Below are 13,419 nucleotides of genomic sequence, written 5' to 3' on the forward strand. Positions count from 1 at the left end.
CTGGTGTACAGACGTGATGTAATTATGTTGTACTGTGTTACCCTTTGATGTTGATTTGTTGAGGTTTCGTGTGTGTGTGTGTGTGTGTGTGTGTGTGTGTGTGTGTGTGTGTATGCAGCTGCTGAGAAAAATGTGTTTCTTGGTGTGTGTAGCTTTGTAGGCACATGACGTCGTCCCATGTGAAAGCCTCTCTACAGCCACGTGTTGATCAGCTCACGAGAAATGGCCTTTCCCTCTCTGCCTGATTAAAAGCTGCCATGGATGGCTGGGTCTTCCACTGTCGGAAAGTTGAACAGAGGAACTTTGTTCTTCTTGATTACAACAGGAATGCCCATTGAGAAGTTTGACGATGAGAAGCATGAGAGGAAAAGCGGTTTAATTGAAATTGTTCTATTGTTGGAGCATATCAATTTTGTTCTGCAGCCTATTGAGGTAATGCAGCTCAAGTGTTTCAGCGTTCAAGACAGATTAAAATTCTTACTTTACTGGGTTGGGATTAGGCATGATTGGGACAAACATATGTTTCACCAATATACAATATTAATCTCTCTGTTTGCAAATATTCCCCTTCCTTCTGATAAGCAAGTCAAATAATTGAAGTGACGTGTTTACAGTGATATAAGTCCTCATCTGAACCCCTCAAACGTGGTACCAATTATTTTGTCTCATGCAAGCTGATTTGGTGGGTATATGAAATCTAAACATTGCCTAATGGAAAGAGCATAATTTGGTAAACAATAAAAGCCCAACAACTCTGCGTGCTGTGTGTTATGAATGTCTTTGGATGCACATCATAATGTGGTCAAGCTGTTTTCATTTCATTATTACAGCTTTTGTTTTACAGTATTTTAAGATCCGGCACGATCCTAAAGTCAACAGGAAGACAGCCCTTTAAACTCCAAAAAAGGAGGCTTTGAAACATTTCTTCCCTCTCACACTGACTGACAACTTTCTTGATGCAAAGACTAACAAATGGAATAATGCACTGTATTTTTAAAGCCTTGTTTACTTTTATCCAACCATTAAAATCATAAAGAAACTATGTAAGCAGACTACAACAACCCAAAATGAAGGCTTAAAACAGTGTTGTAATTGTTTTTGTGAAATGCTGATAATACCAACAGTGCAGCCAACTCATGACAGCCCTCTCTAAAGGCGAGGGTAAAACTTTCTTTCTTTTTGAAGAGGGTCACTGACTTTGCATGCAAACAGATACAAGATCAAATGAAGCCAGTTTGGAAATGGGCCCAAGATGGCCAGTATGCAACTGGGCCTTGGGGGACAAAAATATGGTTTTAGTCTAAAGAATATACATTTTTTTGGCTGACGTTAGCGCCTGTGAAATCAAAGCTACCGGAGGATGATTTATTGGCAGCATGTGCCACATATTGTGTGGCGGCTAAAGCTGAGGGAAATGGATTGCTTGTCTGAATCATTTAGTTTGTTGTCAGGACTATGACTGATGCACTAATCAGTATGTGGCCTTCTCATAGTCCCGCTTCTACACTGCATTTAAAGCCTCAACTTTTACTATATTGCTTCAGTCTGGTGAGCTGCGACTGTACAGTTGATGAAGTACATAACTTCATCAACACCCAACCCCTCCTCCTCATCATATCACTGCCTTTCCTTTCATTTAAATAAATTGATTCAATTTCAATAAAATGGCTTTCCTTAAAGCCAGAACATTATCAACACTGGACTTAGTGGGAAGTTGCTGGATCTTATCACAGAGACGTCAACAATAACTCCACCACTTAAAGAAATAAATATGCAGGTTTCTTGCTTTTAACTGAATAGGAAGCCACAAATATGGAAGCCCAATTCTGCCAGAAAAAAATACACAGAAAGTTGCTAATGATAAAAATAAAAATATTCATGTTAAGTCGTAATTATGGGAAATATAGTTATAATTTTGACTTAGTAAGTGCAAAGTGTTGAACTTGGAGGACTTGTGTGGTTACAAGTATAGGGAACAGGTTTTGGTTTAATGTTAGACTAAACTCAACTAGTCTTGTGCTTCAACTCACTTTTTACTTCAATATTAATCCAAGACAGAAGGCACAGGGAACGGTTCATAGTTTTTTGTTCCATAACATTACAGTATGAAGAATAACACAAATGTCCATAGATGGTAGCTGGACTACAGTTGCATGGTTAGAACAGCACAATAGGGTTTAGTGAGCCATGACCTTTGAGGAACAGGACGGGGAAGAAGCAGAGAAAAGAGATATATGGACACAAGAGGGGAAAGAAAGAAGAAAAACAGATGGACTGAGAGGGGAACATGAGGGGAGAGAGAGCTTTGTTGGACACAGGAGAGAGAGAGAGAGAGAGAGAGAGAGAGAGAGAGAGAGAGAGAGAGAGAAAACAGAGAAAAGAGAGGTGTGAGAGAGTAAAACAGCACTTGGCACACACAGACACAGAGAGAAAAGGGGGGGCGCTTGTTTTCCCTCCTCTCCTCTCCCTCCGGCTTTAAAAAAGTAAAACAGCCCATTGAAGAGGAAAAGAGGGGGGGGGGGAGTCCTGTACTTCCATCCAGCCTGGATTGTAAGGAGCAGTTAATGTGCCGACACTAACCCAGATACCAGACTCAACACACAGAGCCAGCTGAGGACCTGACAGAGCACAGGCATGAACGACATCAAGCTGGCCCTGCTGGGAAGCCAGGGGGCTGGGAAATCAGGTGAGTGACTGGAGGGGATTTTTATTCGAAACAGAAAAAAAGCCTACCTGTTTTATCTCTGTACTGTGAATGAGGAATTCAAAAGTTATATTTGTTGCTTTCTTTTTGTCAAATTGTAATAATTTGTAGGTGCACATTGTTATTTACTTGAGTATTTCCATTCCATGCAACTTTATACTTCTACTCTTCTTCATTTTGGAAGCCAATATTGTACGTTATACTGCTATTATTATTATTATTATTATTATTATTATTATTATTATTTATTACTTTGCAGAGTCAGAATATTAATACAAAATATAAATCAACTAATTAATTATGATGTATATGATGTATAGGTTAAGCTACCTGGCAGTATATAAAGTAGTTATATTTAGCCCTGGCTGCAACATTAGTGCAGTATTAGTATTAATTATAATTCAGTGATATCATAGATGTTATTCTGACTCAAAGTAGAGCAGTGCTGTAAGAAGTACTCAGATATTTTACTTAAGTAAAAGTAGTAATACCAAATGGTAGAAATATGTAGGAATGTTACAAGAAGTCCTACATTCTACAATGTTACTTAAGTAAAAGTATAAGCATCAAAATAAACTTAAAGTATGAACTCATTATGCAGAATGACCCATCTCAAAATAATGTAGCCTAGGCCTATATGGATTATTATGGACTAGATTATATTTAGTGATGCATTAATATCACTTTAATTTTACAGCTGGTAAAAGTGGAGATATTTTTTTACTTTATATACTGATAGCTTGTAAATTTCACCAAGGGATCAATACATTTTATATTTATCCATTGATAATAATGTATTTGTTGATTATATTTTGTATTATTTATTTAAATCTGCAAAGTACTTAAGTTATGAAATAAGTGCAGTGGAGTCAAAAGTACAATATGTACCTCAATATTGTACTTAAGTTAGTGCTTGACTTATGGCGTTTTTCCACTACATGGTACTAGCTTGACTCGCCTCGACTATACTCGCCTTTTTTAGTTACATCCCCCCACTGAAGTAGTGATTTGTGGATTGATGTTTGGACTTAAAATGAGGTAGTGGTAACGCTAACTAGCTATGTGTTAATGTCTGGTAGCTAACTGCCAACTGTATTCATTCTTACATTTGAAAACAGTAGTTTGACAAAAATGTTAAACAAAGTCCACTTACTATTAGTATTTACAGAGCGTTCAACCACATCTTTGTTGTCTCTCTAAAATAAAGAATTCTATTTTACCTAGACTTCTCTGTGAGCTAATTTAGCTAGGCTAGTTGGATGTTGAGCTAGGCTAACTTTAACTGGTTGCTGGTTGCTTTCAGGTTGTAACAGACCTACGCCTTTTCTACTGGGCTTTGGTTTCATGTTACATACTTAAAAAAAACAAGCCAAACTGAAATAATGACTTTATGTATGCCTTCTGAGAATCCCTGCCTTTTGAAAGACCTTTGGTAGATTTAAAACGCATCTGTTGCAGAGCTTGTTTCAAGGTTGGAAAAGGAAAAACACGTAAAAAAAGTACATCTTGTTTTATCAAAACCTATACCTTTAGGGGGGCTAAAGTTCTCTGCTACTGGTTTTGTTTATGTTTCAATTTACTAGATTAAGCCTTTTACGCTGACTTTGCTGTACTGCTTTGCTGTACTGCGCTGTACTTTTGTTTACATAAGTAACATGTGAAAAAGATCCATCTCCATCAGCTTATTTTCCAAGACTTTCAACAGTTTATGTGACCATACCTGAAATCTGCAAAGTCAAACACATTCCAGATTTTATTTTTTCAAACTACAAGTTATATGACCCTTGTTGCTGCTTGGGGTCTTGTTGCATATATCAGTAGAATGACTGGCTCTGCGCTGTGTTCAAGCTTCATAAAACAATGGGACGTCTCCATTCTCGCTGCCAGGCAGTGAAGCAGAGCTGTTACTGTGGAGATGCTACAGCTCTGGAGGCTATATGTGCATGTGTGTCCATTTAATGTTTTTCTGCTTTTTGCTGCTTTCAATGTACGTTTCTCATTGTCTTGTTGTTTTGCTCTCTGAATATATCAGTGTTAATGTAAAAAATACCCCAAATGAATTGCTATTGTGCCTCAAAGTCCTATGTGTTAAATTTGCATTGCATTTTCCAGAATGCATGCATTAGTAAATTTTAGGGTCATATCCATATTTGTGTGTCCCTGTAGCCTTAGCATAACCCCTATCTAATCCCTTTAGAAGCCCATAACTACAAACAGCACTTGAAACTTCAGCCCTTAATTGAAACTGATTGTCTGTGGGACCATAACTAGTCAGTTTCATGTGGAGCTCGTAGTCTGTCGGTGAAGCAGAGGGGGAAATATGACCATTCAGCTTGCCAAATATGCACACATGCTTTCCAGCAGAGCCATACAGTCTCTTCAGTTTCACAGCTCCAATCCTCCAAGACTATTGGCACTGTGTTGCGCCTGCGGGAGTGAATGAGGGTCATTTAACCCTCACTACTACCACCTGTGAGGGTTGAGAGTGTAATGATGTCATGATTCATTTAGTTGTTTCATTTGGTCTGTTTCCTCCAGCTGTCCTTGTGCGGTTCCTGACCAGGCGCTTCATCGGTGAATATGCCTCTAATGCCAGTAAGTGTTTCCATATTTGAAGAGATTGAGGTTTGATGTGAGTTTTGGTTTTGGTCCTAGAGAACAGTTTATCTCCAGACATCATTGGTGTTGCTATTCAGTCCCTTAGGGGTGCATAGATTTCACTTGAGCATTCATGAGATTATCAATCCAGGATTACTTCTGTATGCTGTAAAAATATTAAAATAGTAAATGCCATACTCATACACACTACATTAGCTGCTTCTCATATCGCTTAGATTGCCTCCTTGAGTCCTCCACTTGCCTGCCTTCCTCACGTTTTAAAGCCTCTTTACAGTCGCCGTTCCTGACCTATCGCACGACAATGTGACGTCAAAATGACGTAGATCTCGCTGGAGCGCCAGGATTTAAAGTGCGCGACCAGAGGTCATTGAATCGTTGTGCAGACATTCTGAAGTATTCAAAGTATAGCAACTTCTTCAGCTGCACTGCTTCCAGGAAGGCTGTTCTCGTGTATCCTCGCCTATAGCTCCCTCGATGATCCCTCCTCATTTATTGGAGCAGAAATAAGAGCTTTGTGACGGACCTTCACCGAGGAGAGACAGAAGAACTTCCGGTTCAGCCGAGGACCGAGGAGTCGAGGAGCTATCAAATAAGCGACATGAGAAGCACCTATTGTATTCTATTAAAGCCATATTTATTTATTTATTTCAAAGCCATTATTTAATCTCCTTCTTTTTTGCTCTCCACCAACTCCTGAGGGAAATATCTGTCTCTTTAAAGATGCAGTAGGAAAGACTTATAAAACTAACTTTCTGTCATATTTGCTGAAACTGACCCTATGTTTGAGTAGAACTACATGAAGCAGGTAATTAAAAGAAATCTGGCTCCTCTGGCACCCCTTACAGCCTGTAGTGTGATTTGCAAAAATCCACTGCTCCCTGTTCAGATGCACCAATCAGGGCCAGGGGTGCTCATGCACACGCATTCATTCTCCCTTGTGGGGGGAGGGGCTTAGGTTTTTGTATCCCCGCTTTGATCCGTTTTGGGATTTAGCGGAAAGGGGGGAGGGACTGAGAAGTTGTCGATGTTAAAAATGTTTGGCTAAGCCCTGGATCTTCGCAATCCTACCTACAGCACCTTTAACTGATACATGCTATGCTAAGCTATGCTAAATGTTAAATAATGGTGATGTTACAAAACCAAAACCGTAAACCAAAAAAAAAGAAAGATGCTAAAACGCTCATTTAATACATTGTTCATATAATAATATTTATTAGTGCAGCTTTAAGTCCAAAAAATAAACCAAGCCAAACTCAAGATAAGATAGAGCAAACAAACAAACAAACAAACAAACAAACAGAAAGACAGATGGACAGAACCTGATGGGTAAAAGCAATTGGTATGCATATCCACATAAGTGAATATTCTAATCAATTGACATTACTGTTATATTTAACTCTTTCTAATCCTTGTTACAGATTCCCTGTACCATAAAAGGCTGTCAATCGATGGCAGGCAGCTAAATCTGGAGGTTTTTGATCCCTGCTCTCAGGTACAACACATCACAAACACACCTAATATCGTTGATACTTAACTACTTAACTATGTGTGTATTCTTTTATTAGAAAAGCAGAGCTGCAGTAGGACTCCAAACTTTCCTGTTTTGAGTTTTATTGCTTCCTCCTGCATTTCAGCCATCTATTTGAAAGTTACATTTTATATTCCAGCATTTTGTTAGACTAATGATAAGCATCACTCACAGGTATGGCAATACAACTGTTGATAAAAATGTCAACAAAGCGTTAGTTCTGGGAGAAAACCTGCTATCTTCAAAATGTCATGGGCCAAGAGAAGCTCTCCTATTGTAAGCATTATTTTTTAAATGTATCCTTTGGGTTTCAAAGAGTTTTTAAAGCCCAATAATGGTAAAAATGTTTGTGAAAACTTCAGCTGAGGTGAAAACATAATCACATTAAAACAGTAAAAACTGGCCAGTTTTCAGTGTGCTTTGGAAGCTGCACTACATGCCCAGGACCTTGAATGAATCATAGTCATGACAGTTATCTTTGGGCGGGCACGTGCGCAATCTGCACAACACTTAAAGTCAAAGCCAAAAGGTTTACGAGAGTATCCTGAGGCAATGTGTGCCAGTGGCTGTTTCTTTGAAGAAAAGAGGCCTATAACCTGCCTACTTCTCTTCCAGCAAGACCGAAGAAAGACCTGGGAGGCCTTTTACTACAGACTTAGTATTTTATTGGAATACCCCTTGGCTCAGCAGAACAAGAGCCGGCCATTGTCTTTGTCACTTAAAGTCACTGTAAGGGCGCCCTTTCATGAAGAAACATGAAATGGATGTCCTGCCCTTCTGACCTGGACTGCATAAAGAAACTATGAAGTCAATAAAGAGAAAGGGATGAGTGAGTTCGCACAGTGCATAGACATGTCGGTTTGTTTCTCCTCAAGGTCACTAAAACTTGTACAGATTCCTCCTCTCAGGGTGACAAGAACAGCAGTAAAATAGCTCTAGAAGAAGTGGGACAACAGTAATGTATACTGTATACGTACCGTGTATATAGAAAAAATGTGATGTGAGTCCTGTGAGAAATTCCCCAGTGAATAGCTTTCTGAAATGCCATTTCTTTGAAAGCTAAAAACACATCCAAGAGGAAAAATAACTAGGAGCAATATTGGTCGGACATGCAGGGCAGCATGTTACAGCAAGCAATCTTTTGTAGCAATAGGCTACAAAAGATTTTGTTAAAGCTGTTATCCATTGCAGTCTGGTTAATTAGTGGTTGAGTCCAGTTTAGCTGTTTGAATTATTGGGTGACGTGTCAAGAAGAAAAAGAAGAAGCACTATTGCTATGGTTATTGGCAGTTTAAAGTCACAGTGACATACAAGCTAGAATGTCTTTAGCTTCTAAACTTAAACCGAATATGTGGCAGTACCGACGGGGATCTAAATCAAATCTTTTAGATTATATCGGCTTAAAAGTTAGAAAACAGATCTCTACAAAGTGATCTTAATTAACTACAAATATAAAATACTATGAAGGATCTTTTACTCTTGATCATTAAAACAAAAGCCACAATCAATCCCATTTAATTTAATGTCGTAAAGCGATACAATATGAACGTTGTTTATCATATTCCATATTTGTGTGTTAATATTTTACATACCTTTTTTTTGTGAGTTGAATCATATTATTCAGTGTCCAGAGCTGACTGTGGCCAAAACTACCAAACTGCTAATGAGCCAAGGCTGTCTATCTAAAGCTCATCTTTATGAGTTGATAAAAAGGCACAGTGCACTTCAACCATTTCTCTCTGTTTGAATCTGTCCCAGTATAAACAAGCCATACAGACAGATAATACATACTACCTGAATTTGTCAGTGTGATACCAATATAAAAGCATGTGTTTTCCTTGGCAGAGCTCAGAGGCCAGGTGTATACTGGAGGAGCCGGTGGACTGGGCAGATGGCTTTGTGGTGGTGTACAACATCAGTGACTGCACTTCCTTCATTAATGCCAAGAACATCCTGCAGCAGATTCGGGAGACGCGCTTGAAAAACTGCAAAGGGTCAGAGGCACAATGAGTTTATTTTATTATGTAGTGGACAGAGATGGGGAGCCTCCGCTGGGTTTCAGAAAGTTGAGACTTGGTGGATCAGAGCAGCTGTTTAGTCAAAGAAAGAAAGTTTGAAGTGCCCCCAGACACTGCAAGGTTACATGAACTGTAGTCTATATCCTTGACGTTCCACTTCTTCCACTTGCACCGGTCCTGCAGGAAATCCCGTCAGATGCATGTATCTTCCGTTTCCGTCCGCTTTCTTTGTGTTGGAATTTTAAATTTTAGGGTAAATCTAGACAGCTAGCTAGACTATCTGTACAATCTGAGTTTTCTCTCGCACGACTATTTTGCAGCGGCTCTGTGCGGAGTTTAGCGCCGCCCATGCCGATTCTGATTGGTTTAAAGAAATGCCATTAAACGAGAGTACGTTTTCCTCCCATCCCCAAATGCTAGTGGAGAAGCCAGACCCTCCTTCAGTGCACTTTGGAGGAGGTTCTGGCAAAGCGAAACTACATGAACTGTGTCCTTTACTGAGGCAAAATATTTTTTTCAAATGTTTACTCAAATTTGCTTGTGACTTAGGGGTCTTAGATTTGGGTTCAAAAGTTTCAAATTCAACTGAGAAAATTGACTCAAAGCTATCTGACATTATCAGTTAAAACCAAGTCCTCCAAACAAAAACATAAGGTTGTGTGAATTTGAGCAATGCTTCTCCAGACAAAACGTTGCAATAAGGGGTTAAATAGGTATAAAATAACAACACCTTCTAATGAACGGGTTCGTACGATATTGTATGAAAATGTATGCACACTAATTCGTATGATATACGCATCAAAATGACGAAACTGACTGAAAAGTTTAGGAAAAAGATCGTGGTTTGGATTAAAGGACAAAAGATGCACAGGCGAGTCCAAGCGATGTTTGACAACACTCCTACTCACATCCCCTTCACCATACCTAGAGACTGGCATGGGGTACTTTCCATAAAATCATCTCTCAATGCAAATCAAACCAGCTATTAGGCTAACTGAAATAAAACCATGTCAATCTCTAGGTATGGTGAAGGGGATGTGATGATGTGGGGCTATTTTAATTCCAAAGGCCAAGGGAACTTTATCAGGATCCTGCATCCATGAAATAACTGGCCTTTAAAAAAAAAAAATCTGCCTGCCTCTAAGGGAATTTAACATAGGGGTGTGTATACTTATGCCCCCTGTATTTTAAGGAAGAACATTTATTTATTGATGAAAATTGGTGTCCTTAAAGGTTGGATTTTTCCAAACATTTTTAATTAAGGCATTAAGATCAATTTCCAAAAGATGATTTTTTATTCCTCTTTTTAGTCAACCTTAGCATGGGTGTATTCACTTATGCTTAGCACTGTATATGTACGAACGGTTCATGAGAACCACCTGAAAATAAAAGTAATTTTTCAGGAAACTGAAGCTATTTCGGCTCCACATCTGTCCACACTGACATGTCTCTATTCCAGGGAGGTGGAGGTTCCTGTGTGTCTGGTGGGTAACAAGCAGGACCTGTGTCACGCCCGGCAGGTGCGTGAGGACGAGGGCCGCTGCCTGGCTCAGGAGAACCGCTGTCACTTCCAGGAGGTCTCAGCCGCCGAGAGCTACCAGGACATCGCCAACCTCTTCACCCAACTCATCCGGCAGGTGATGGAGCACCTCAAGTACAGAGCCGACCGACGACGCTACAGCGGCTCCAAGTCGATGGCCAAACTCATCAACAATGTGTTTGGCAAGAGGAGGAAGTCAGTGTGATCCCAGGGAAGTCAGCTGGGGGGACTGAAGGACCCCTGTTAAAGGGAACATGCTGGGTCTGAAAACTGTTACTACATCCGTCCAAACAGTAACCTCATGTTCACACTGTGGGCACCATGTATAGTTGGTGGGAAGGCTTGGATGGTGTCAACATTTAAGGACAAATATGAGTCTGTCCCACATCTTTGTCACTTTTTCTTTTTCTTAGTTTGCTTTGGTTTTACAACGTGTTTCCCTGCTTTGAGCAAAGATTTCGAAAGGACTAATTATGTTGTTATTAAAACAAAGCAGGATATTGTTGACGAAGGCAGTGGTTCCCAACCTGGGGGTCGGGGCTCTAATAAGGGGTCGCAAGATGATTAACAGGACAGGTAAGCATAAAAGAAAACACATTTGTGCTAAACAAAAGTTTTTATTTAAACTTTGCTCTTAAATTCAAATGTAAAACACACACACACACACACACACACACACACACACACACACACACACACACACACACACACACACACACACACACACACACACCCTCTGTTCGCTGATTGGACCTACAAATATTTGACCGGAGAAAACCCAAGAATATACCACAAACCCAGACGGAGTACTGAAGGGAAATGAAAATTGAGCGGAAGTAAGTAGGAGGGCGGAGCCAGGCTATTGCAAACCCAGAAACCCAGACACAATTTTTCACTCATTCTGGCTAATACTGGCTCGCTCTCCTCAGGTTGAAGTTGGTTGGAGTGACACTGGTAGTTATGTGAGGTTATTGAACTCCAGAAGAGAATGAAAAACAGGCTAAATTGACCCACCCAGGTGCAACAAAGCTGTGAGGGAAATATCAATCAAGCGCAGTCTGTACTTGCACAGGTCTTTCTTAAAACAAGCCAGATTACTCATTACAGTGCAAGTGAAACAAATCTTAAATCTGTAAATATCATTATCAATAAGAATGGAACTAACCACACAGTGCCAACGTTCACTACTTAGCATGTTTGATGCAGACACAGTTTGTTACAACAGATAAATTAGCAAACCTTATGTTGACATCGACAACTACTATTCAAGCATCCTTATTGGCTGGTTTATCGCTGTCTAGTTTTTCCCATGAAACCTCAGACTGGTATCGAACTGGGAAGCTTTGATTGGCTGTGATCAGCTTCTCCTCCGTCTTTCACTCATCAGATATAACTGTTCATCAGTAAACCAAATCACTACATGGAGAAATGAAAGTCTGATGAGCTGCTGATTGGCTAGTGAGTGACGGTGGAATGTTTTCTCCACCACGGTTTCCTCTGAAACTCCTTCATCACCGTGCTCACATTGTGAACTCACTGGTTACTTTGAGCATCTCTCTCATTGGTTTAAACAGATGTACCATTGCTGTTAAACTGCCATACTGCATTGTAATGTGGGGAAAATGTCTCTTCGGCTCAGTGTTGTTGCTCAGCGATTTTGTATTGTTTTAGGAGGGAAAGGGCCCGTTTTGATGCATTTTTCTGATGCTTATTACATTTTGTTTTTTCATAATACTCTTTCGAAGCCATAGTGTGTGTTTATAGTTGACTATTACTGGTATATCATTTAAATCCATTCACCAGTACAATAATGTTTGTAACCATTCATTAATCTGATTTACTAGGTCAATACATTTAATAACTGTTGTATTTATTTGGTCTTTTCACAGAATCAGAACTGAAAACATCTTGAATTTGAACTCATGACTATTAAACTTTATAAAAAAAACACTACCATACCAATGAAGGGCATGAACTCATTCAACGATGTGCTGTTGTTCTTCTTCAATTCAGTTATGTCACCACGATGCTGTCAAAAAGAATGTACCACCCTTCTGGGAAAATAATTTCACATATGTAGATTGTTTTGTTACTTTTGTAAATACTGTAAAAACATCAGCTGTTCCAGAGGAAATTAAAGTTAAACATTGCTTAATAAGACGCCCATTTCAGTTATTTTGAGGGGCCGCTGTTTCACTTTGAGCTCAACTTTAATTAAATGACCATGAGAGGAGGCATTTCTCTAAAGCCTTCAGGAAAGAGGAATTTCCTGTCTCTAGCTGCTAAAAATAGCTGGTTCAGGAGACAGGAGAAGTGAGAAATGCAACATTATTACACTGAATTCTGCCCTCCAGAATGAGGAAATGTTCCTGAAGTACCCACTAGATGGCAGCACAAAACATCATAATAATATGCTCTTTTCCCCCTCTGTTCAATGATTTCTTGCTCATGGCAACAGACCTACTACACACTGAATCAATTTAGATTATAGAGAGAAATGACAGCGAGCAATAATATGGAAAAAAGTGAACACATCATTTATCAAATCATCAAATTCATCAAATTGTTATCATTTATACAGGTTGGTCTTTTAATCAGGCACCCACTGTAAGAACTGCATGTGGGGGAAAAGGTATTTATTATTATTTTATTTATTTCCCTTAATTCAACCAGGTAAGTCCCACTGAGGTTTGAAACATTTTGCGAATGGAGACCATCGTCGAAACAGCATACGGCATAACAAGTCACAGACAAAACAATGCAGCAATTATAGAACAGGTAAAACAATACTGAAAACTGATAACACTAAAATGAGATGAGGCTAAATGTCTGTTATCTAAATCTGTATCTGTATCTCCTTATTTATAAATGTAACTTTAAAAAAACAGCAACTTCTGATCCTCTTTCATATTTCTGTTAAAAAAAAAAATGAGAAAGAGGTTTTTGGAGTTTAGTATTCTCTTGTATATTTGTGATATTAGATGTTTGTTTCTTTATGTCTTATGTAAAT

At 39.2% G+C, this 13,419-nt stretch overlaps 1 protein-coding gene across 1 annotated transcript; it reads left to right on the forward strand.

The window, feature by feature from the left end:
* The first annotated feature begins 2,537 nt into the window (after positions 1-2,537).
* On the forward strand, positions 2,538-12,476 carry rerglb (RERG/RAS-like b). The gene is made up of 5 exons (XM_078256028.1): positions 2,538-2,686; positions 5,243-5,299; positions 6,742-6,815; positions 8,697-8,845; positions 10,329-12,476. The coding sequence occupies exons 1-5, from the start codon at positions 2,635-2,637 to the stop codon at positions 10,612-10,614; spliced, it is 618 nt and encodes a 205-aa protein (XP_078112154.1). The 5' UTR covers positions 2,538-2,634; the 3' UTR covers positions 10,615-12,476.
* The last annotated feature ends 943 nt before the right edge of the window (positions 12,477-13,419 follow it).

Source organism: Sander vitreus, chromosome 8 (assembly GCF_031162955.1).
Source record: "Sander vitreus isolate 19-12246 chromosome 8, sanVit1, whole genome shotgun sequence".
NCBI classification, from domain to species: Eukaryota; Metazoa; Chordata; class Actinopteri; order Perciformes; family Percidae; genus Sander; species Sander vitreus.

Coding starts and splice junctions, on each gene's coding strand:
- rerglb (XM_078256028.1), top strand. CDS start 2,635: ATGAACGACATCAAGCTGGCCCTGCTGGGAAGCCAGGGGGCTGGGAAA. Junction 2,687..5,242: donor CCAGGGGGCTGGGAAATCAG/GTGAGTGACTGG, acceptor TGTTTCCTCCAG/CTGTCCTTGTGCGGTTCCTG. Junction 6,816..8,696: donor TTTTTGATCCCTGCTCTCAG/GTACAACACATC, acceptor TTTCCTTGGCAG/AGCTCAGAGGCCAGGTGTAT.